The 26,546-nt window shown below is 32.3% G+C and overlaps 1 protein-coding gene across 2 annotated transcripts in view; it reads left to right on the top strand.

The window, feature by feature from the left end:
- Positions 1 to 25,527, top strand: part of LOC133193431 (protein Fe65 homolog) — a 60,436-nt gene extending 34,909 nt beyond the window's left edge. The window contains exons 1-15 of one of the 2 annotated variants that reach the window (XM_061329369.1): positions 715 to 1,271; positions 10,797 to 11,274; positions 12,815 to 12,965; positions 13,988 to 14,158; positions 14,881 to 15,005; positions 16,585 to 16,792; positions 17,019 to 17,146; positions 17,730 to 17,977; positions 18,282 to 18,368; positions 18,540 to 18,655; positions 19,441 to 19,514; positions 20,350 to 20,458; positions 21,091 to 21,156; positions 21,445 to 21,602; positions 22,351 to 22,439. In XM_061329369.1, coding sequence (XP_061185353.1) covers positions 1,070 to 1,271; positions 10,797 to 11,274; positions 12,815 to 12,965; positions 13,988 to 14,158; positions 14,881 to 15,005; positions 16,585 to 16,792; positions 17,019 to 17,146; positions 17,730 to 17,977; positions 18,282 to 18,368; positions 18,540 to 18,655; positions 19,441 to 19,514; positions 20,350 to 20,458; positions 21,091 to 21,156; positions 21,445 to 21,585 — 2,304 coding nt within the window. In that variant the 5' untranslated portion in view covers positions 715 to 1,069 and the 3' untranslated portion in view covers positions 21,586 to 21,602; positions 22,351 to 22,439. Of the gene's footprint in view, positions 1 to 714; positions 1,272 to 10,796; positions 11,275 to 12,814; positions 12,966 to 13,987; positions 14,159 to 14,880; positions 15,006 to 16,584; positions 16,793 to 17,018; positions 17,147 to 17,729; positions 17,978 to 18,281; positions 18,369 to 18,539; positions 18,656 to 19,440; positions 19,515 to 20,349; positions 20,459 to 21,090; positions 21,157 to 21,444; positions 21,607 to 22,350 lie in introns of those variants that run through there. The other variant, XM_061329370.1, reaches the window with a different exon arrangement.
- The last annotated feature ends 1,019 nt before the right edge of the window (positions 25,528 to 26,546 follow it).

The raw sequence follows: 26,546 nt of genomic DNA on the forward strand, positions 1-26,546 counted from the left end.
GAATTATTCAATTACTATCTGTCAAAGAGCATGTGAAAAAAAACGTGGTGATGGGCTGTTAGGGATGAGCAGTGTTAGTGATGATAGCCCAAGGTAAATGGTAGGAAGTCAAAGAACCACAGCAGGAGAATCAGTGACAGGACTTTAAAATCACTTCTCCGTACAAATATATAGGAAATGTCATATTCCTAGAGGACTACTGGACAAAGGAGGTTTCTGAACCAGGGAATGTGAATGATTGTCATTTCTATACATGTAATATTGTCTCTCTTTCTCATCAATAGGACCGATCATCTTGGTTTGGAGTATATTGTATTCCTTTTTGAATAAAAGCATAGAATTTTGTCAGGGCTGCAATTAAAATGAATTCACTTCAGGGAATACTGAGGCTGAGAAAGAAACTGATAGTGAAATTCATTTTCTTGTGAATCATGGCAGTAGACCATGATTGGAGGTTCTTGAAATGAAGGGTTGGACTACATAATAAGTATATGAGCTGGAATCAAAATGGTCCTCAGAGAAATGCTGTGATAAAGTGCAGCTTTCATTTGGTTCCACCAATCAGCTTTCAAAGTAATGTCCTCTCCATTACTTTCTTATTTTGGGACTGTTAGGATTTTTGTTCTTAGTGACTTTGCTGTTATTGATGTTTTGCTCAGTAATACATGCCCTTGATTTTATCTTAAGTATATTAAGAAAACTTTTGATTGGCATATCCATGATTTAAGACATGTTTCAGAAGTTGAGAGATTTAATCTTGTGCCTGCTTAAGGAAATTTTGCCACTGATGGATGGGCCTTCATATTGAACGATCAAAATTCATGAAGAAGCAGATACACACTTTCCACTGATGATCTATCTTTATATGGCTTGGATTACTTAAAAAGGTTCCTTCCTTTCAGGGGAAATTGCATGTGAAACAAAATTCTTTGAGCAATTATGGCTGAAACAGAAGTATTGGAATGAAAATTCATTCAACAGGTTTCAGATTCAGATAGAGGTTTTTTTCTATCAAAACTATTCTGAAATGCAGGAAGCTAGAGGAAATTTTACCAGAAATTGAATTAAAATGTTAAAAGAGAATAAATTGTTTTGTAAAAGTGCCATGATGTTTCACACATCTGAACATGGGCAGTCCAATGCAAACATGACTCATCGACGCAGAAATCGAACAAGAAAATTTAATTTCAATATGTCTTGGTATGGGACTTTGTATAAACGAATAAAAGGATCTCAAAAAACATGGAGTCTTTATCATAATCCACTGCATGGTAAGTATTTTGTGGTTATATAGTGTTTAATCATTTCGCAAGTGCAATATTTGTGATTTAAAAATTAAATTACTAGGATAATCACCACAAGGATAGAAAGTTTAGAAACTTGATGATGGTCAAAATTTTGTACAAAATGCTCAATAAATGCATTTAAAGAAAGGGTACCTGAACATTCACAATGTATGACATTTTATTTCCTGGAATTGAAATGCAGAGTTACCTTTTGTAGTTCTGTTTCTGTCACGATTCCATATTTGTCTGAATAAGTAGCAGCAAGGTCATGTGATCTCCCCATTATTTTTAATTATGAATTGATAATATCAGTAAAGTTTAATTGAATCCCTAGAAAAATAAATTGTAGGAGAAAACAAATAGATAAGGTTAACAAGGGTGAAAAATGGAGACAGTGGAAAGTAACGAGAGACAGCATGAATCACCCAATTTATTACTCTCGCGAGACATATTTGTAATTATTTCTGACTGGTAAGAAAACATGATAGAAACACACTGTCTCCTATCAAATTATTTAACCATGTACTGCTTCATGATACTTGAACATTTTGATCACCGTAAAGCAGTTTAGTGTGAAAAATTGTAAATTAAAAAATTAAATGTTAACATTTAATCACAATTTATTGAAGTACATAACAGCTTATATCAGATTGATAAAGGGAGTAGATTTACAACTGTAGGATATTGGTCTGTAGTTTTGCAGAAAACAAACTTGGCAGAGAAACTTTGTTGCCATGAAGTCCAAAGTTGAGAAGCTTGATTTCTACCAGCTCGATCTAAACTCTTGCTTTCCAAGAGAGTTTTTGCAATTGTGATATCTTATTTTTTGATGTATTTTTTTTTAATTTATTTTTTTTATTTGAAAGATAGATTTATTCTTTTATAAAAAGAAGAGAATATATGACATTAAAATGATTTGATACAATGTGCAATGGGTAAATCTTACAAAGCTTCACTAAATCAAAGTAATTAAACTGCAGAATATTGCTATTCCACATATATCACAGTGTTGGCTGTAAAGTAACATAAAAGAAGGAAATCAAATTACATCTTTAATGTGGTATTTTAATTATTTTAAAATGTCTTTAGACAAATAGACAGCATTAAATAAAACCTATTGATTTTATAGTTTGTTTTCCTTATAATTGATAAACCATAGTTACGGTAGTACTACTAAGAGAAAGAGACAGATGAATGACTCTACTCCATCCCAAATATTGTGCAAGATCGATCCTTAATTTATAATGTGAACAATCTTAATATTTCCTTTGTTACTGTAATGTGGTGATAAACCTCTTAAAGCTATTAGAGGTGATTTTTATTGAATTTTTTTTATGCAGTTATTATTAAAGAACTCAATATTTATTCACCTGTAATATCAGCTATGGTTAATTATTATGGATTTGGGGTCTCTTTGAGTGCAGAATTCAGACATACTTCCTTCTGTTTCAGTATTTTTCAGCTCCTTTTTGTCCAGTCTGCAATTAGTCCCAGTCTGTATTTATAACTGTCTGGCTTAAGCCCCTTTATCAGTGGAGGCTGATCTCCTGTACTTCAGGGTAATTAGACAAACCTGATGGATTCAGACAATATCTGAGGGAATGATCAGACTTTAGGGAATTCTCCAGAGGAAAATCCCAGTTTTAAAATTAAAGTTCATTGTAGATCAGAGATTATTGAATTCTGTAATCCTTGACTTTTTGTCTGGTCTTGATTTCAGATAAATGTAAATAAGGATTCCCTTGGAATTTTTCATGAAAGATTCACACTTATCTAACTGATAATTGATAATATTAAAGAAGAAATGGGTGTAGTAATCTCTGCTTTACAAAAAAATTAATGTGGGAAAATGGAAATGTTGTTTCATAAATGTGGGACATTAAATTGATAGTGGAAAGTATATCAAAACATGATGAAATGTGTCAAAAGAAGAATGAGCATTAAACAGTTTTCTTTGCTTGTCAGAATTTAATATAGGCCTTATATGTAAATTGAGAGTCCACAAGCATATGGTCATTTGACTGCCAGCACTTTCATTTAGGTCATGTGTATTGGAAAGCTGTGTTTAACAAATTAATAAATAAATGTATTTTATAAACATATTATAAAAATAAATATACAATTAGATATGGTAATATTTGCCAAACAGTCTTAGGCTGGTGTACAACCTGGAGAAAAGATACTTAAGCATTGAATTCTTATTTTTGGATGTCGTCGGTCCTATAACACACCTGGCCATTCCGACAAATTGAATAGCGCGCGTTAGCGCTGTATGATAATTTGTCGGCACGGCCAGGTGTGTTATAGGACAGACGGCATGCAAATATAAGAATTCAATGCTTATATTTACATTCTCTAATTTTCTCTCTTCAAAATTGTTTATTTCGTTTATTTTCATTATGAATTAATATTAATAGACGCAAGAGCTGTTGTGACATTGGAAAGTTAAATAACGCAAATGAACACTGTGATGGGAAAATATGACAAATAATTTTTAATGCACAGTTGTTGTATTTTTACGATAATTTAACAGGATAATTGTTTTTACCTGGTAATTAAACAGAGTCAAAACAATATACATTTGGGTGTTCGTAGAGTATTGAAAATGCATATAGTTCTTACTGGGTATTCTACCGCGCAGTGACAAGGTTTCATGTGTGTTATAGATATTTGAACGTCGTAGATTTCCAATGGATTTCATAAGAAAAAATGCACTGAATGTAAATATAAAAGAATCAAACAGTAAATACTGTAGACAATAAATACTGTTACAGTAAAGCACAGTTACAGCCACTTACCAATAAAATGAATTTATGTAATGGATATATGCCGAATACTGTTCTATATGTAAAATTATCAGACTGTTTGAGGCCCGTTAGGGCTGAAAATAGTCTGATAATTTTACATATAGAATCGTATGAGGCATATATCTTACTTAAAACATTGCTATTTAAATGTCCAAAAGTTACCTGGAGGAGTCCGATAATTACACAATAGGAGTTCAGGCATCAATAGTTTTCTACCTGAAACCATCTAATAAGTAGACAAAAGAAAAGAGAAAGTTTTTTTTCTTTAGACAGTAAAATCAGTGAGTGAACTCTTTTGTCTCATTCATTCATTCAATGGCAGTCGTTTGGCTTAGCAGGAACTATGGACAGTGGTCAGGTGGTGAAGGATTTTTTTATGATTTGGAATATTTTTTTATTTAGTGCATTTGACATTGATACAGATACAGTGTTGGATGATATCTTCAAAATGCATTTAAAGTAAAAATGCTGATTTTTATCTAAATTTTTAATGGGATGATATAATGAAAATCTTCTGTTTTAAAAGTGTGGTCATTGGCGAACAAACCTTGTTAAATGATGAGATTCGCAGACTGGTTATTTATCAGAAATGGATTTAAATTGGCTTATTCACAGAGCTGTATCGAAAACGCTTTGCAAAAAACCGAATGGAAAGTAATACTTAGGAGGAAGATTGAAACTCCAGTTTCTTCTTGGATTTGCTTTTTTTAACAACTTAATTTCCTCGCATTCGCTTTCTGTGATTTTTTTCTCCCTAACTTTTTTTTGGTTTCTGGACAAATTAAACCTTAATTTCACTCTAGTTGTTGTTTTTTAACTACTGTCCGATTTTGTTATCACTGCTGTCCGATAATATATTATTGGACTGTTAATTATTATTATCGGACGGCTACAGGTAAATTTTTAGACTGCAAGAACAAAGGCATGACATCACAGCAATGTTTTAAAGTAATATATTTTGTAAAGTTATGAAGTTGTGCATCTGTGTAATACAAATGTAGAGTAATAGTGGTTATAGATGTACTTCAAGCTTGGACATAATTATATTTAAGAAAAATATGGTGCACATACTTATTTTTTTTTGGCTTGCCCAAGTTTGTAATGCACCAGTTGATAATTCAGTCATGGATTTGCATTTGAAATTTATCCTGAACAAATATTTTGGCAGAGGATATGAGTTATTGTGCAAATAACTTCACCTAAATATGAATCACTCTAGAAGAAATACAGGTAAAATAGCTATTATAAAACTAAATGTAATCTTGCCTTTTTTAATTATCAAAATAAATTGAAAATATTTTTATATACATGTATTTTTAACTTAAGCATGTGATAGAAAAATATGACCAACAAGACTATATGTGTAAATATACAGCATTTCACCACAGAATTTTTCGTATCAAAAATAATTTTCCAATATTTAATGTTCTAAAAATAGTGTGTCATATATGCTAAATAGTGTAAACAAGCCAAATTTAACAACCATGCATATTGATATTATTGCAAATCATTTGCATAAAACCTCATTTGTAAGAATTCAAACAGTATTTCTTGCTATTCTACAAAAATTTCTTTTTAAATTTTTCTATACTTTATACTTTACTTAAAAATAATCCTGCTAAAGCATGCAGGTGCAACTTAATAGCTGCAGAACTGTAGCTCTCTGAAAAGAAAAAATATTGTCAGGCCAGAGAGAAAAAAAACTGTATATTTATTGTGCACAAAAAGTTGCCCTCGGTTCTGGATTTGTTTCTCCAAATTCTTACCTCGACAACACAAAAGCTTGTTCTCTCTCAAGTACTCTTGTTGTTGACATCTGCATGAATCGCATTTGACTGAATTGTCTTGCCATCCAAAAAGGCAGTATAAATAGGCGAAATTTTGGATGATCTCAATATCAGGCCCAGGAGGGTATTAACAATGGTTTTTTGAAATGTTTTGATTTGACTGTTTTGGTTAATTTAGCAATATTTTGAGATGGCAGTTTAAATATACAGAGAAATAAATTGAGATACAGCACACTTTTGTGCGCCATTAATATACGCATTTTTCAATGGGTGGCACTATAGCATTCTGGTCGTCCATCCCAATTTTTTTTGGACCAGTGAGTTCTGTAGCTAAGTGCAGCTTTGCAGGTATGACAAGAAAAAGAAGGCCAAGTATTGCACTTTGTAGAGATTTCATTTGATACCGGAAAAATGTGTCCTTTGCATGCATGATAATACCAATGAAACAAAAAACAAACTTTTAAAATAAATTTTAATAATTTTGTTGAATACACTTGCAGTTTAATTTTTTTTTTTTATTGAAAATATATCCTTTAAATGTTGACTGCATTACTGTGAGGCTATACAAATATCAAGTCTGGTTTCAGATAGGAATAGTTGACAAATGTTCAACAGTTATTGTTGATAGTGATCAGTGTAAAGAGGCCTGGTTGTGGAAATAGCTCCTTGGTGATTTATTAAATTACACTGATTAAGATGTAATTAAGTCCCTGGATATTCTGTGATAATTACAAAGGCTGAAATTAAAGCTATTGCACTTTGTTTTATCTGATAATATTAGCATTGTACCTGTTAACTTTATTGACTATGTACAAAGCCCCATATTTGGACAAAACAGTTTATTAAAACTCTTACGCCAGTTTTGAAACTGATGCCAATATTGTTGATTGTTAAAAAGGTTTAAAAAAATCCTCCATGAAAAATATGTAACTTGGATTTCATTCAGATACGAGTTGGTTAAGTACAACAGTAATACCCCTCCCCCCCCCCCAAAAAAAAAAAAAAAGAAAGAAAGAAAGAAAACAAAGCAAAAAACAAAAATTGAAGTACAGTTCTGTGATTTTTAACTTGATACACTGGTCTGAAAAGTGTACACTTTTGTTAAGCTTCAGGTATTTTGTAATTCATTATGGGACATGAAAGAGTGGTATTGCTGTACTGGTTTTACAGGGTTCTCATTAACGCAAGAATCTGCGTCCTAGACGCAGCAAAATTCCTTGGGACGCAAGGTTCTTAAAAACGATGCGTCCGCAGACTCGTGATCGGACGCGTCCTCGTTAGCGAGAAAATTCGGGAGATTTCGAAAACGGGAAATTTAGATGTTAGGATTTGTCAAAGAAATATTTAATCGAAACCTTCATGTAACTATCATAAAGTTTATCCAAGAAACAACTTTTCTTGTACTTATTTCACTTTTTTTAAACAGGGATTGATCATAAGATATTTCATGTTTATTAGTCCAGTCCATAGACACTCCCCTGCTTAATTGTTAAAAAATATATATCTACTATACTATAAACATAACGTTTATAGTATAGTAGATATATATTTTTTAACAATTAAGCAGGGGAGTGCCTATGGTCCAGTCATAATAGTGTCGCATGCCAAACTTTAAAAAAAAAAAACACTTTTGAATCTTGAGTGTTATCTACATGCAGAAACCATAATTACTGCTTGTATACACAATGGGGCTTGATTATCTCGTGAATTTCACCCAGTGCAGACGACCGACAGGATTAGTTACGCCTCATTGCACATGACACCTGTGATTGTACACAGTCAACTTTTGGGTACTAGTTGATTATGCAACAGTTAATTTTAGCTTTATAAACACCAAGTTATTTTTATGGCAATTGATTACGCGTGTATTTTAGAATATGGCTTGAATGCATTACCAGTTTATATACTTGAATATGTTAATATTGCGTAAACAAACTGATAAAATGATAAAAGATTTTTATTGATGTTTGGATGGAAGAATACTGCAATATTTTAGTTGGGACTCAACATAATTTTTCTGGGACGCATCAAATTTAGCTGGGACGCAACCTTCTCAGAAAACTTGAGTCCTGGGACTCAAGTTAGCAAAATCCTAGTGAGAACCCTGTTTTATTATTTCAAAGCTTCCAACCATCAAATCCCAAAGAACAAAAAGATTTCCAGCTTGTTGAGCTGAACAAAATTACACTTGGTCATAGTAGAAATTGTCATGGCAAAATCTTGTAGATTCATCTCATCATCAAAATGGATTCAGTGCTTGTTGAAGAGGAATAGAGGAATAATGTCATTTTCCTGTGAATTTCTGAAGCTTGCTCCAATTTACTGTGTTGGTGCTTCACTTCTCTGCTACTTTTCTGATTTTTATCAACTGATAGCTGCTCTTGGGTCATATTTTAATGGTTTTAACTGGACGTCCCATTAAGATGGGCACTGATGACATTTTCTGCTTCATCTCCCTCCTCCAGTTTGAGACAGTCAGATTATTATATAAAAAGATGTGAAGCTTTTGGCATGATGAGTTTATTAATAAATACATGTCTGAATTGCAACTGAATACAATGCATGACAAGATATATGCTGTCTTTGACTTGATGATATTTTGCATCAAATGTCAAAGAATTGCTGGGATGTGGCTGTTGATCAAGGACCTAATGTTAGAGCTTTTATGACTGGAGAGACAGAGTTAATGGCCCCAGTGTACTGTTACAGTGACCCACTCATATAAGGTGGGTAGTGAAGTACATCAAAATTACAGTCATGATTTAAAGAAAAGTACCTTAGAATACAGCAAAATTAATTGTTCCAGCCACAAATAAAGAATTTATCTTTAGGAAATTTCAGGAATATTTTTTTTTAAGTATCCCATCCCTTTGCAGTTCATATTTCCAAAGCAACATTTCAGATCATTTGAGTCACTGATACAGGGTGTATTGAACATTTTTTATTTCTTCTCTAAAACTCCTAAACCAATTTCAGCCAATATTGGCAAAAAAAAACAAACATTTGATGGATTATGGAAATTGATTTTCATAATTCCACATTCCCTACCTTATGTGTTGATCACTGTCCATCAGCAAAAGTCGTGCTATCTTCAAAAATCATCTTTTCTACTGAACAGTGAGCAGGCATCCTGTCTGAATGGTTATACGGTACCAAGGTACTTCACAACAAACCCTCTACCAAAATTGTGAAGTGCATGACCTCAGGTTTCAGGATTTTGACCAAAGATGTGCATGAGTTGGTCATAATATTCAATGTATACAACATTTAAAATTCTTCAAGGCATCTACCAGGGTCATAGTTTGGGGATCCAGGGCCAGTTTTGGGGTTCTGGCCAATAGATTGAAAGTGTATTCTATCTTTGAATTTCATTTCTTAGTTTATGGCTTGAAATCTAACAGGCAAATTATTTGCATCACAATGATTAAAAAATGAGCTGTCTGCCATATTTTGTGAAATTAATGTCCTTTGGGTCCAGCGTGTATGCCACTAGCATTCCATGACTTAGGGCATAAATATCATAATTTGAGAGTGCACTATGCATGAAATATGTCTTTGAAATTCTTGAAATTCTTCAATTGTTCACTTGTTTGTATTGAGTAATGTGCCTTTTACAGTTTTTGAAATTCCTGACCAAAAGCATCAATTTCAAGCCATCAGGGCCAGACAATATTTGTTATGCTCAGAAAATGCAACGTGTAATAAGAAATTCTTCTTTCTCTTCTGACATCTAGCAGGCGAACTCTTTTTACCCCTTCAGGATAAATGATACAAACAAACTTTTTTTTCAGAATTCAGCAATTTATCTATTAGATTTATGATTATATAGATAACTTGAATAATATTTGCCAAAGTTATTGTGGAAATTTTGTAAGATTTTGTAATAGTGTCATAAAATGTGTTTGAACACCAAAAAAATGAGATACGTTACTTTGATTAGCACACTAAAACATTGAGGTTAATTTTTAACATGGTACCTCATGTTTACAAGCTTTGACTGGAAAAATTGGAATCATGCAGAACCTTGCTTCATGGTCCCAGAACCTTTTATTTGATAAAGAATCCGAATAGGGAAATCATTACCATTAAACAGGAAGGGAACATTTTCGATCCCATATACAATGTTGTGGTGTTAGTTTATGGACCATTGTGAAAAATATTGCAGAAAATGTAAATTTACATTTGACTTAATTATTTGATTTGATATTCAAATCGATGCTGAAGAGTGGAAAAAATCGAAACGGATGCAGAGCCTTACTTGAAGTAAACATTAGAAACTTCTGAGAAAATGAATATGATTTCTCGTAATTACTTCAGTCCATGAGAAGCTGTAATTTTTCCCAATTCATTTGTGTTACAGAATTTAGACTTCCTGCAGAATTTATATTTATTGTCAGAGCCATTTAACTATTGGCATTGATCCATATAAATATCAATCATTTTACAAGAATTTGATTTCAAGGATTCTAATTTTGGTGTTTTATGAGAATGCTTGGATAATTAACACCACAAGGAGTTGGGCTTTTGGGTCGTTAGTTTGTCTGACCTGTTAGCAGGGTTAGTCAGAAAGAATCATTACTAGAAAAAAGAAATCAAAGTGAGACATTTGACTAGCATTACATATAATTAACTTAGAGAACATGTTTTACATGAATAGCTTTTAGAATAGGGTGGAATAGAAATATTGAATTAAAAAAAAACTCATTGAATTATCATTCTCCTTAAGAATTACTAGTAATATATTTTATCTTGTACAAGTTTATAATTCAACAGTCTTTGGATAGTTCCCTAAGCTTCTGGATATGACTCAAAACAGTTAATTTTATATTTTAAGTTGATAGAACAAAATTTTTCTATATGAAGAATTTAAATGATGAAATACTAATCAAAATTTACATGTGATAAATCTATTTCAGATCCAGAAAACACTTTCCTTAGTTTCTCCAATCCCAACTACCAATTTGAAGACCAACTTAAAATGAAATCCAGTAAAATTAACAAAGACGTAAACATCTATGATGAGGTAGACATCACGTCAATGTCTCTGTTAGACAATAAATCTGCTTCAGAAAAATACTCCAACAAAAGTGAGAAACAGAGACTTCTGGCCGAATTGTCTGCCGACAGTTCATCAGAGGATGAAGACAGGAGTGAATGTGAAAACAAGGACTTAAAACAAAACACATGGAAAAATGAGAAAAATCTAATACAGAAAGGGGGCAGGAATTCACAAGTGGAGAATGAAAACTCTGGCAAGAAATCCACAGGGTTTCTGGACTATTACTCCATGCTGGAAAGCAAAGCCAAGGAAAAGTCCCAATCCGTCTCATCCGACCTGGATCTGGAACTGGAGTGGAGTGGGATTACATCTCCAGTCAGCCAGGCCAAAGTCAAGTCAGTGTCATAGGAGTCAAGTCTGCTTTCTTGCAAAAGAATTGTATTTTTTTCCCAAAGAAATGAAGCTTTTATGACATGCTAATTCAGAGAATTTGTGTCCCCTGTTAAAGAAAAAAATGAGGGTAGAAAAAGTGAAAAAAGTTATGCAGATGGAAAAATACCTTCAGCTTTTGGACTTTAAGTCAAAAGGGGTCTTTTTTAGGTTAAAGAAATTCATTACCTTAAGTTTCATTGCAGAAGCTTACAGAGAAGTAAAGTACTGTATGCAATATATAAAATTCTGACCTTGGATTTTGACCTTTTGAACTCAATGTCAATAGGAGTCTTTTTTTAATGTCATATTGACTAAAGGTATAAATTTCATTGCAAAACCTCAAAGAGAACTAGAGTTATCACCAGGAAACCATTTTTTGCAAGATATGAGTTTATTACCTAGACCTTTTGACCTAAGAATCAAATTGGGTCTTTGAGTCATTTGGGGATATGTTCTAAGATTTCATTGAAAAAGCTCCAGGAAAACTAGAATTATTATCTGGAAATCATTTTTTGCATTGTATGGATTTCTGACCTTGACCTTTGACTTAAAAATCAATATTGGTTTTTTAGGCCATATTGAAAGAAGCTTAAAGAAAATTAAAGTTTGAAAAAAGGAAAATGCTATTTGCAATGTATGAATTTCTGACCTGTGACCCTTTGATCTCATCTTCTTTACACCATAAGGAGTTTTTATACAACATTTCATTGCAAAATCTCAAAGCCTTCTTAAGATATCACCCAGGAATGAAAGTGTTACATGCAGAATGTATGAATTTATATGACCTTGACCTTTGACCTTTCAACTGAAAATCAATAGGGGGTCTTCTGTAGGCCATAGGGAGTAATATTTTTTAAAAATTTTATTGAAAAATAGCTCAAAGAAAACTAAACTAAAGTTATCATCAGGGAACCGTTATTTGCAATGTAAGAATTTTTTACCTTGACCTTTGACCTCAAAATCAATAGGGGTGTTTTTAGACCATAAGGAGTTGTGATATAAAATTTCATCACAAAATCTGAAAGGTTTCCCTTGACCTTTAACCTCAAAATCAATAGGGGTCTTTTTTTTAGGCCATATGGAGTTATGATATAAAATTTCATTACAAAAACCCAAAGGCTTTTAAGAGATATTGTCCAGAAATGAAAGTGTTACACACAAACAGATGGACAGACAGAAGACCAGATTTATTTCCCAGGGCTTTCAAAAAGATTATAAGCAAGTATTTTTAAAAAAAATAGGAGGTACCTTGTGGAAGTGATTTTAATTAAATATGTTGCTAAACTTTTATCAGTCAAATATTTTTTCAATATTTTGTCCGGTACAATTACAATTTGAGCCGGGTATAGTACCGGATACAGGCAGATTTGGAAAGGCCTGATATCCCCCACTTTCACTGAAAATAGTAGGGATAAATATAAAATTTCATAAAGTTAAATTTAAGGAATTGCCTGTGTTTTTTGGAGATGCCAAAAAAGTAAGCATTGCTAATTTATGTTTTAGGTTTGACATAAACTCGCCTGATAGTGGTATCCATTCAGATGCAAGATCAGATGATGGGACACATGTCCATGGACCTGTTAATGATGATGTTTCCTCAGTGGTCACTAAGTCATCAGAGCAGGACAGTTCGGAAGAAACCACACCCACAGGGGTAAAAGAAAACTTATTTTTCAAAATAATTGTTTCATGTTCTGAGACAAAAAATCAGAATATTGGTTAAGTTCCTTTATACATATTATAAATAAACACAGCATATTAAAAACATTTTAAAGTTTCAATTAACAAAAGAAATTACCACTAGAAATATTTTTTTAATGCAAAAAACCATGTTTTACCCAATAGACTTATGTGTTTTTGATCCATCAAATCAAATATTGAAAGGTTGGGGATTCTGGTCTTTGCCAGTTGCATCCCAATGTTTTTATGTCCTTGCCAGTAGTAAAGAAGATGCCAGACAGAGATTTTATGTGAATGGGGGATGTAATATGCATTATATGTCACAAGTAATTTTTGAATGGCTTTCTTTTCTTTAAGCAACTGATAAATCATGTGTGAAATAGTAAAATAATGACTTAAAGTGAACTTTAAATGTAAGTAGTTAAAAGATTTGACCATCACAGTGCCATCAAAGGAAATTTTACAGATAGAGGATGGAGTATGGAGTCTGTGATAAAGACCATTCCTCTAATCAGGATTGAAGATCTTGTTATCCCACAAGTCATATTCTTCAAAAACAGGGCTTCACTTTGTCATGCAATGAGAGAGTCCCATTGTCTTGAGATGTTCTTGATCTGCAGTTTTTGAGGATTATTTATTAGCACAAAATAAAGATACACTGCGTACATTTTACTGCAATCGTGTAATTAGAACTCTCTCTAGTGTCTCCTCTAATATTGATCCACGGAACTTGTTGGGCCCTTGTCTGGTGTTGCAGTGATTAACTGTTGCTTTAGATGACAGGGTTTCACAAATCCGATTGTCACTGCAGTATTTCTGAGATCCCTACTTACATCCGGCCATAATCTTTATTTTAGCTCTCCAGTCTTCGTAAACATTTCTCGTGTCAAGTAGTGCACTTTAAAATTGAAATGAAGAAGCCCCACAAAATTGTTACACTTATGATTATGCAATCTGTTATACTGTCTGATTGGTTTTTCTGTTGACCTTGTGTAGGACGTGCCGAAGGAAGTGGTGCTGCCACCTGGCTGGGAGAAGTGTGAGGACGAGGAGGGGGCGTATTACTGGCACATCAAGAGTGGGACGATCCAGAGGGAGCTACCATCACCAGCCCCACCCGATGTCAAACAGACCACACTTAGGTCACTGAGTGTTAAGAGTAATTCGGTATGTTCCATTTGTTTTACATGTTTTAGCCTGTACATCATACTGTGAAAGCCAGATAATGAAATTACTCAGAACATTAAAATCTGATTATAATTAGAGAACTTAAAAAAAAGTTCTGTAGAGCTACAGTATTGTTTTGAATTGGGACATTATGCATGAAGTTTGAATTGTAGCAATATACAGTAAAACTCTGTTATCATGGTTATAGTGAAGTCCTTGGGACCTCTGAATTCGTGAGTTGGTATATCTGTATAGTGAATTTCCTAAAGTATATATAGTGAAATCAGAGTACATGTTTTCCTTTAAGTATGATTTCAGAATATGTTCAGGGAAGTATTTAATACAAAAATTATCTTGGAGGACTTAAGTTTTCTGATGAATTTAATTTCAAATATGAATTTTTATGAAAAATAATGTCAGTTTCAAAATTTTATGATCTTAAAAAAATCATTATAAAGATGTATATTTTGTTATCTTTTAACTTGTACAGAACACAAAATCAATTTGCCTTATCCATAAATTTGTAATATCTGAGTTCTTTATAACCGTAAAAATTTACAAGGAATTGTTGGAATTTGTCAGGCATCATAAAATGTAAATTCCCTACGTCTGTGTTTCTACTAAACAAGTTTTTTACACTGTAGTATTTTTTTTTCAGTTCCAATTATGATGATTCAAGCATAGAATGTGTTATAGTGTGGTATTTTTCTGTATTCTTTCAGAGTTCTGGCTCTACAAATGGATCTGTACCCTCTAGTCCATCTAGTGTATCCTCTAATACAGAGGACCCACTAAAGGCTTTTGAAGGCCATGCCTTACAATATGCTGCAAAATCATTGCAAAACATGTGAGTATTAGAGGTAATAGTTTTGATTGTTGTGGAAAAGGGTTTTTATGCCTCCGTCATAAATTGGCCGGGGGCATATAGTGTTACCCTGTTCTGTCATTCCATCATCATTCACTTTCCGTTCATTATCTCTGCAACAATTGCACACATTCAACTCAAATTTGACATATGGATACATCATAGGAATACGCAGGTCAAGTTAGAATTTTGTCATGGTCCGATGATTTTTTGACAGAGTTATCCCTCTTGAACTTAGAAAAAAAAAAGAAATTTTCATTTTCCACTCTCTTACTTTTGTAGGGATGTATGTTTAAGGTTGAAATTGCATATGCAGGTATTTTAACAGAAAATACAGGTCAAGTTCAAATTTGGTCCTGGTCCAATGATTTTTGACAGTTATTCCCCTTGAACTTGGAAACTATTTAAAAATTCACAATTTCTAATCATTATCTTGGCTACAAATGTGCAATTTACAATAGTTTCTATTTATTTTCTAAGTTATAAAATAATGCACATTTTGTGTATACTATATGCAAACAAATTTAAAACTAATATGTAGGGATGTCAAAATATTTATTTTCTTTAGTTGAATATTCGATTGCATTATTCGAACGATAGTCGAATATATTCGAATCTTTTTTGGAAAATAAAATTTTATTTTAAACCTCATTGGTACATGACGTATTTAACCCCAAAACCTTTTTTTCAAGTTTATTAAAAAGTAAAAGTAACAACAAATGTTACACACAGATGTTCACGTTGACCTAAAATGTGGATAGCGTGTTTATATTAACTAAATCTTGTCCATAAATTGGTCTGTAAAGACGTTTTTTTTTAGTAAGCATAAAAAATGACAGTACTATTTATTTTTTAAGCTTATTAAAATAATTGAGGGGTAAGGAAGGGGGGGGGGGGGGTAAAACACACAATACCCACACGCCAGATGTCTGTGATAATGTTAAACAGTTGAATATACTTTTTGTCCCGGCTATCAAAATGTCTTTGAATTTTGTAAAAGAATATTAACTCTATAATAATTATCGTAGCGTCCAAACATGTCACGGCTATAATGGGTACATCGTTTGAGATCAAGCCCAGTTAATAATTTTACAAACAAAGCCCAGCATAGTGAGATAATTTTATTACAAAAACAACACATTAATTGACAAATAATTCTCGCAGAAGTGAAGCATTTCTAATTACTGTACTCTTTACATGTAAAGTCAACAGTTTTGAATGAGGAAAATCATCTTATTGACTGTGTCTGAGGAAAGACCGTTTCTCGATTTTAAATAAGATGAGAATTCCATCTCTTTATCATTCTTTAATTGAATTTATTCATTCGAATATCATTTCATTATTTGATCGTCGGTCCATTCGACTGATAGTCGAATAGTCGACTATTCGTTGACATCCCTACTAATATGGCATTTGAAATTTTGGCTGCCTGTGGAGGCATTCGTGGCATTACGACACATCTAGTTGTAATTTACCAGGATATAAGGGACGCTAATTATGATAGTAAGACCACAGTTTTATTCCTTTTTACTTTATAAGTAATGGTTTTCTTATTACTTAGTTCCTCGAAGCAGGAGGTGCAACCAGAACCAAGGAAGACTGAACCGCATGAGAAGCCAGTACGATTTGCAGTTCAGTCGTTGGGTTGGGTCAGGATAGCTGAGGAGGATTTGACTCCTGAGAGAAGTAGTCGAGCTGTCAATAAATGTATTGTGGATTTGTCATTTGGCAGGAACGATATCAACGACGTAGTTGGTCGATGGGGAGATGTAGGTTTCCTGGGATAATTCTCTTTGATTTTCAATATTTGTGTAAAGATTTTGCTCAAGTAAAAAAAAAAACATACATGTATGGATCAATATTTAAAAATATTTGTTCTTAAAAACATGAATGTTTATTTTTACATAGTAGATGCCACAGTTAAGTGATATATAATATGTGTGTAAATTGGTGGCCCATTAAATTGTATCTGTGTAATTTCTTGATTCTCTTTAGGGTAAGGATCTGTACATGGATCTGGACAAAGACAGTCTGAGGTTGGTGGACACTCAGGATTTCACCACTCTTAACTCACAGCCCATACAGTCCATCAGAGTCTGGGGAGTGGGCAGAGACAATGGACGGTATGTATCTAAATATGGAAATTTAAAATGTCTTTGTTAGCAGTTTGTTGTAATATGTGTTTTTTTAAAAAACATAATAATTAAAATGATGGTAAAGCTTATAAGATACAATTGAGTGAACATCACTGTAATACTTCAATTTCAATTTCATTTCTTTTTTTTTCCCCAAACAACCACAGGGAGAGGTAATATATTGTATTATGTGTGTATACTTGTATGTAGATAGATGTTTGTTTCTTCAGTCACACCTTGTGACATTTGCTGAAGAATTTATGGTTTCTCTACATTTGGAATAAAATGATATAAAAATGGTTATGTATTATAGCACAAACAAATTGTATTAAAGATGTACAGCACAAACAATGTGATATATGCAATAGTGTTCAACAGTGTCACTGGTGTGTATGGCCTCTGTTCTCTGGTAACAATTAAAAGCAGTAGTTGTCGAGGCATTTGGTGTAAATTTTCTTTAAATTCTTTGTTAATTCAAATGTTTTTGCACCACTTAAAATTTTTGCAAAAAGCTGTATAATTAGTAGGAGTTTTTTTAATTATGTCAGCTATGTTTGATTTAATTTTGCAGAGATTTTGCTTATGTTGCTCGTGATAAGACAACAAGGAAGCATATGTGTCATGTGTTTCGATGTGACACCCCGGCTCGACACATTGCCAACACTCTGAGAGACATCTGCAAGAAGATCATGTTGGAGCGACACTTGGAACAGAATGCAGTGGTTCAGCGACTTAGTCGGCCCACCGACCTCCCAAACCTGGACAAATCTAATGGACAGACAAACGGACAAAAGCTGTCCTTTCAGAGCTTGTATAGCAGTAAGTCATGGAACAAGCAAAACTGTCACTCCTATCTGTAAATCTATGTTTATAGCTTTAGTGGAGTAACTATAATTGTGGTTGGCTACAAATTATATACATTATTTATATACATATCATGTATATGCATAATTGCATTAAAAAATTGAATGTTCCTGAAAATAAATTCACAGTCCTCTGTGAAATTTTTAAAGGAGCTTTTAGAATCTGAATTTAGTCAACTTAAGTTAGCTTTAATATGATATTTAGATAATGAAGTTATATTGTAACATATGCAAATTGTGTAACAATAATGTCTTCGTAGGTATTTCATTTCCTACCCCAATGGAGGAACCTAAGAAAATCATCCGCTGTCACTATCTTGGACGTGAAATGGTCTCTAAGCCAACAGGTAAAAATTGCTGTCAGAATTTTACAATAAAAGTTTCTGTAGGATTCAAGGAATATCACTTTTTCTTCAACTATGAATTACAGTTCACAATTTCGTTTTATGATTTTTAAAGAAAATATTTAACTAATCTTGATAAGAATATCCATAATTAGCTCTTGGTTGGTCTTGTAGGGACTGATGTACTAAACAATGCCATCGAGTCTCTCTACAGTCGGATCCCACCAGAAAAATGGATCTTTGTTGATGTAGCAATAGCTCCCTCCACTCTCACTATAACAGAACATGGGGTAATTGTCAGAGGGTACTAAACCTGGTATCTTAAGGTAGTCCGATCCTCAGGTTCTGAAAATCAGCTTTTCAGTAATTGAAAATTATCACAAAAATGTCTTGGATTTTGCAGAACAACGTGTATTTACCCATGGTATTTCTTCAAAATTCATCAGTAAAGTTAATCAAATTATAAAGGGAAAATTATCAAATCTCAAATATATTTTTAGTAAATGCGAATAAAAGCACCAGCTATGGATTTTCTGATTGAAAACTGATCAACAAATATATTTTTGGTTTAAAAATGATTGGTATCCAGGCATTTGGAAAAAATTAAATGTTTTGCACACTTATACAGTATTTTAGTTCTTCTATTTATTTCAATTGTTATAAAATACATAGTGTAAAACGTACGTGTGTATTATCATTGCAAGACATCCCAGATCACTTCTAATTTCATATCATGCTCATAAGCATTGGGAACTAATGCTAGATTAGAGGAAATTTGATTTCTCTAAAAATGAATTTATTTTTGTACCTTTGTGGGGTACAATGTCAACTTTTCATAATATTATTTCTAAGACTTCAAAGAACCTTAAATCATATTGAGATGCATAAAAGGAAATTGTTGCGAGAAAATATTTCAATTTCAAGCTTCATTTTGAGACTTTTTAAATTAAATAATAGATTTAAGAGTTATCATTCCTATCTGAGGATCGGATATCCTTAATAGCTTGTCTGGTTCTAATAGATATTTGACAGTCATTACTCAGGACAGAAACTCAATGAGTGTTGTATTTTGTAGAAACCAGAGAACAGAATAGATGACTGTCGCATTCGATATCTGTCATTCATGGGAATAGCCATGGAGAATGCCAAGTAAGTGTTGAACCAGTATACATTATCCTCCCCCCCCCCCCCCCCCCACACACACACACACAAAAGCAGCACTCAGTAGAAAATTGGAAAAGGGCATATTTATTAGGTCTTCCTGCTTTGTAGTATTTATTTTTCCTCAGTCAAAGGGTATCTTTCCTGCAAGATGATTGTAGGGTTTTTTTCAGATCATAGGTGTGCTTTTTGTGAAAATGGCCAGTGTTAAGGACTTGCAGTAGCATGAGAATATACCTTTGATATTGTGTTAGGACATTGTTGAAGGCCACGGTTGGGTTCAAGGTCATAGCTAATCATTCTATAGAGCACAACGGTCTTGAATAATAATGTGTCCCTACATGGGGAAAGCTTATGTAAAAATTTAATATAGGAACTATAAATACAAGTTGGTGATTTTAGTCACCACTTCATCTTTCTGGGGCATCATCGTGCTTCCCTTACATTTGATGGTAACATTGTTTTCTTCATGGAAAAGAATTAACATGAAAGCTTAAATGCATTTAAGCTTAAGCTTAGTCAATACAATATTTTTTATACATGAGATGTTCAGGGTTGCCCTGGAAATACCAGTGGTGGTATTTACCAGTGTGGAATAAGCTATAATATCATTTCCCAGTTATTCCCGAAAATTACCAGTATTTCCCACTGTGGTCTTTTTTTGGGGGCCAAACCTGGAGATATTTGTACTTGAATATGAAACTTATCAGTTTGTTTAGTGGTTTATTCTATATATTAAAATGTCTAGGACTTAGTAGTTCATAACTCACTGATGGTGGTATGTTCATGAAGAGAGATAACTTGTACTTTGACATTGTTACAGATTGGGTGGCTTCATTATACATGGGGCTGAGGACCAGTTTTATGCCCATGTGTTCCACTGTGAGCCATCAGCTGGACCTCTGTGTAAAACTATAGAGGCAGCTTGTAAGGTAGGGTTCTTTGTGATTTAGTTTTGATTACTTATATTTGAAAAACACTAAACTTATTACATGTATATCTTTATCTTTTTCTGAACACAGTCCTTCCTGCTTGTTAACAAAGTACTTAATTGTCTTTGAAACTCATGCATATAAAAACATGTATAGCTACTCTTTTTTTTTATACCTTCACTTGAAAAGTGAGGGGGTGTTATATAGTGATGGGGGTGTTCGCTACAATTCCTTACGTCCATCTGTTACACTTTGTCATTTTACTCATCTAGGAGCTGGGGGTATCATTTTGTGAGCTCAGTGCTCACAGTACCTCTAGTTTATTCTTTTTTCCTTTGTTGATCATACATTGAAATATATATGTTTAAAAATCTCTCTTAATGTAATCCATATACATGTAGAAGATTAATATGATGAATCTGATGACATCTAAAAAAAATGTGAAATCAATATCCCTTGTCCATGGTTTAAAATCCTAAGGAGGGGCAAAGTTGATTGTTGAGAATGTTACGATACAAGTCATGATATGGGTGGCCTATAGTTAAAAACTATAGATATTTGATTGTCAGTGTATAGCAAAAACTTGTGAAAGGACATTCATGAAATATTAATGTAATTAATTTATTTTCCAGCTACGGTTCCAGAAATATTTAGATGCACATGGAATTCAGACCCCAACTCCAACACAGAAAAACAAGGTGTGTTTAAAATGAACATTTCTTTGTTTTGTTTTATATATTGTGGTGACCTGTTTTTTTTTATCAGTCACATTCTTTTTGTTGACATCTTTTATAATATCATCAATATTAAAACAAGATATATGGTATTTGGTTTTGTGATTTTTTTTACCTTTTGTATTAATTTTGTGGCTATTCTTATTGTAATTTTTCTTCTTTTATGATTCTGTTTTTTTACTTATTATCCTTTGTTGTCTTTATCTTGGCATATGGTATTTGATTTGCATGTCATTTTGTTGTGGTCTGTAGTTGGAGAATATAGGGGCAACCTTCAAAGCAGGGATGAAGGCCAGTGCAGAGGGGGTACAGTCGGGGGTCAAGGCCAGTCTACATGGAGTTCAGTCTGTGTTCAGTTTACTTAAAAGTAAAGTCAAATCTGACCATACGTGATGACCTTTATCACATTTGTAGGTACACAAACTTATAGGATATGAAATACAGTTGAACTTTGGTATCTCGAACACTGATATCTCAAATACCATGGATATGTCAAAGTGATTTGGAAGTCCCAATCGCTTATTCCTTGAGTATTTTACCCTGGATATCTGGAACCCTCAAATATCTCGAAGTATTTTCTTGGTCCCATCTAGTTCGAGATAATGAGGTTTGACTATATTAAGCTTTCTTGTAATATTTTAACATACCGTTTAAGGTTTATAATGACAACAAAAATTCTGCATCTTGAATTATTGTTAAGAGGAATTTAAATACCATGTAAGCAGAATTTTTAGCAAGGATTCAATTTTGGCATTACTAGTGAGGGTGTTGAGATTACTAAAATTGAATATCGCTAACAATACATTCCATATCAATGGTAATAGCTGTCTATCTCCACATTATAAAATTGTTAAAATTGCTTCTCGCTAAAATATATTTATAAATTTTTAAGGATAAATTGCTAAAATTACGTCCTGCTGAAAATTCCACTTATATAGCATTATTTTCCTTGAGTTCAAACAATTTCTATTATTGTGTCATTATATTACATATTGTTGTAAAATGTGTATTGAAATCAAACAAGGAAAAAGCTGGAAACTTTTAATTCCAAATATGCTTCATATTTTGTAGACAGGAGTAAAAAGAACAGGTATATCCTGAGGATTACCAACACTAAGTACATAATTAATCTCTGTGTGATTTGTTTATATTTTCCAGAGTTTTGGTGCTTGCTTTCGACACAGTGTTCAGAGCTTTGTGGAGACCTTGAAGTCCCCTGTCAAGTAAGTCTACAAGCAAGAAATGGTATCCAACAGAATGCTTGCAAAGAAGACAAATAATGCTGATCTACCATTCGTAACTAATAACTACATTAGAACTGTTGTGTTTGATGGTGTTCATTCAAAAGAATAAATCCAGCATTATAAATTATTGTGTAAGGTGATATGCAAACTGTCTGTACTTGCTTGTGAATATTTTGTAGTGTTTTTTGGATAGGAGACAGTATAAAATTTAACATAATTTTTTGCATACAGTATTTACCAATGAATCTCCTGTTTTCCTGTTGAAGATATTTGAAAATCTGATTGTTCCTTGGTACATGAAGATTTTTAGGGACTCTGTCTAAGCAAGTTTTACCAAATATGAAAATCATAAACCTAGGCTGGAATCTTGAAATGACTGGCAATGTAGAAAAGCTTGCTGTGAGAATATTTTAACACTGCATTCCACATTTTTGTAATTGTACGTAAAAGTTTGTACATGTACTAATACTTGTAAGCTTTAATTTTGTATGATATTTTTATACATGTAAATGTCTGCCAAATCTTTGTTCTGTTAATGGTTGAATTTTATACTAAATTTTTATAGCCTCTGTTTTGATTTGTTTTTCAATCCTTGCCTTTGTTATCAAGCAGGTATATATACATATAGTTGTGTTATTTTTGTTTTTAAAAGTTATCAAAACCACCATTAAAAGGGGTAGTTAGGTTGTTTTTGCAAAACTTTGAGGACCAGTTTAATATGAGCTAATGTGATATTGGTATGGGCATTTGTACTTATTTGTATGCTATGTATACAAGTTCAATTTATTTCTTCCAGTGTGTTTTAATTTGTACATGGCTTATACATTATTAGTTTGTAGAATGGTATTTAATACATTTAATTATGAGTTGATTTACTGCTAACATGCTACTTTTTTAAACCTATGCCAGTTTATATACTCATTTGATATTTTTTATCCTGATGTTGCTTTTACCAATGATTTGCCATATTATTGTTTTCCGACTTATACCCATGTGCAATATCAAGTGTTTTCAGGTGTAACAGCCATTTTACAGTGTAAGAACACTTATTGTGACAGTTTAATTCATTGATTTGTTTGATTGTCTTGTTTTGCTGAAATACTTATGTTCTATGCATTTCTGTGAATCCATCTGTGATGAGGAACTTGTACTTTTCTATAGACTTGAATTTATCAAGAGTTATTTCCCGTTGGTTGTCATACAGGAGGTCACCATGCTTGGATGTCACTGAAGTGTAGAAAAGATTGATTTTTCTGATGAATTTGCCTTAATTAAAGTCTCCTATAATTCATGATTATTTTTATATTGTTAAGATTTTTGCCATATATCATTTATTCTTGCTATACATGTTTTAAATTTGATCAATCAAAAAAGAAAATTCCCAAGGTTGACCTCCAAACATGCTGGCCAAGGGGAATAACTTTGACAGAAAACATGGTATACTTTCTAAATTACTTGAATTTTTCAAAGAAATTTTATTGCAACAGATATTCAAAAATTCCAAAAATTTTTCTCCAAAAATGTGACAAAAATCAGTTGTTATTATTATATAATGCATATTTTTTGCTTTATTTTAGAGGATGTTAGTCAGGGCTATTTTAGGCTTATATTTAAACCCCCTGGGAAAAATATAAGAAATTGCATTAAATTTGACAGCTCAAACAGAAAAATACCATTTCATATTTTAAAGATGGATCTGTTTGGTAATCTGTTTACTACTCAGCCTCCTTGATCTTTTAAATCCAAGTCAATCAAGGTAGATAGATATTCAGATTTAGTTTCATTCAAGTCATCCTGCAAATACAGTAAAACTCGATATAGCAAATTCCCTTCACTATATACATAATGAGTAATAACCTATAATGAATTTGTTTTAAAGCATAAATAGCAAATTCTCAATATACATATTTTCTTTTTCAAGTATAACTTTCAAATATGTTAAGAGAAGTATTAAATACAAAACTTACCTTGGAGAAGTAAAATTTTCCGATGATTTAAATTTTAGATAAAAAGTACAAAAAAATGTCGAATCAGTATTTTGAGATTTTTAATATATTGTTGTAAAAGGATGTAAATTTCACTATTTTTAACCTCTACAGGACACAGAATCTATTTGCTATGTCTGTAAATTCTTCATATTAAAGATAAGATAAAGTTTTGCAAGGAATTGTTATGAATTTTTGCCATGGATCCCAAATACTTGACTATATCCATTAATTTGCTATACATGTATCTATAAATTTGCTACATCAGTAAATTTTCTATATCCATGTTCGTACTATCAAGTTTTACTGTAAAGGCTGTTGCCATCTTTTCCCTACAATGACACTGATGGGTGACAAGGTTGTGTTTTATTTTTTTTAAATGGTATCTTTTAATGACTAGAAAATCAAAATATTACTGTTATTAAAATTTGTTTTTATTTTTAAAATTTATATTAATGTTGTTTCCTAATACTGAGGTTTTTTTTTTATTTGCAACCAGTTTTTCTTAGATTTTATGCAAGATCATGCTATCACAATGTTGTATAGAATGTATGTTTATACTATTGGATGAATGTGTCATTCAGAATGTAATAGTATCTCTTTTATTATTCTCACAAATCTAACCTAGAAATTAAGTCCTGTTAAGTATATTGACTGGAATTTGAACATATTTTGTAAACTTCCTTTGGAAATCTGTCAAGCATTAGGAAAAATTTTAACACTGTCGTTGGATACTTGGCATTTTAGACTTTATCTCTTTATATAAATTGTATAAATGATTATGTAGTCAAAGGTGACAATTGTGTACATTAATTACTAAATCAAATAATTGTTATTGTATATTAATCTTTTAATATTTGTTTCAGCATAATAGAACCTATCTACAAATTATTATCCATAAATGAAGATTTTTTGTGCACAAACTACAATTAATACATTTTGATTAAACCAATCTTCTTGGTTTCTCTGGAAATATTTTGGACTTTTGACTTTGAGGGGGAATCTTCAAACTGTTTGTAATTCTGTATATAATCAAATTATTTTGCCATATATTGGCATATACATTGTATATTACTGTGAGTGTGATGATTGATATGTACAGTGTACGTTGTTGATTTATGGTACAGTCAAACCTCATTATTAAGGAATCCAATAATTTGGATGCTTCACCTTCAGGACAAAATTTGTGGAGAACAGAATTTACATTTATATTCATCAATTATCCAAACTATGTTTCAGTAATCCGGAACACTTCACTAATCTGGATGATTTGCTGGGAAAGTCCAGTAGCTGGATTAATGAGGTTTGACTGTATTATACATGTAAACTACTGTCTGTTAAATTTCCTGTTGTGGTTGTGATGCTGTTCTACATTTAACATTAATCAAGCTTTTTAAAAAAGGCATCAAAAATAAGAAAGAATTGTAATATATATACAAGGAGTGGATGTGTTGTATAAAATTAAGTCGTAAGGAGCAAGGATGAAACTATGTAACTATTGAATTAATTTATCTGCATCTCAAATTAAGCATGTTACTGGATTCTTTCCAACAAAAACTGTATACTTGTCACATTGTGGTTAAGAAGTGATGAGCTGCTAATTTTCATCCACTCTACAATAGTATTGAACATATGTTTATACAAATGTAGTAGACAAAACAAGATTGAAAAACATTGTTTAGTCCACTCATTTGCAGTTGGTTTCAGTTGTTAATGTATTTTCTGACATTGCAAATAATAATAATAAAGCATGATATTGCTAAAAAGATTTAGATTGTCTGTGCATTGACTCATAAATAGGAGACTTCATAATTCTATAATCATTTATACCCAAAACCTGCCACTGTCTATTATAACAGTGATAATAGACTGCAAGTTTTACTTGGATGAACTTGAATATTCAAAACTGCAACACTTTTGGGTAATATGTATAAAAAAGAATAGCAATACTTTGTTTTCTTTATATGAAATCACATAGCGTAGGCTGCCTTTACATTTTACTTAGGCAAACGTTACAGTACATAATACTCCATTTTAGGTAGATATATCTGTACAGTAAATTTTATAAAAGTGCATGTTCTTAAAAATTAATTTGGAGTTTACAACATTTTAGAGGTCTCAAATA

Source organism: Saccostrea echinata, unplaced genomic scaffold (assembly GCF_033153115.1).
Source record: "Saccostrea echinata isolate AGI-Se365-2 ecotype Australia unplaced genomic scaffold, CSIRO_AGI_Sech_v1 ptg000027l, whole genome shotgun sequence".
Classification (NCBI taxonomy): Eukaryota; Metazoa; Mollusca; class Bivalvia; order Ostreida; family Ostreidae; genus Saccostrea; species Saccostrea echinata.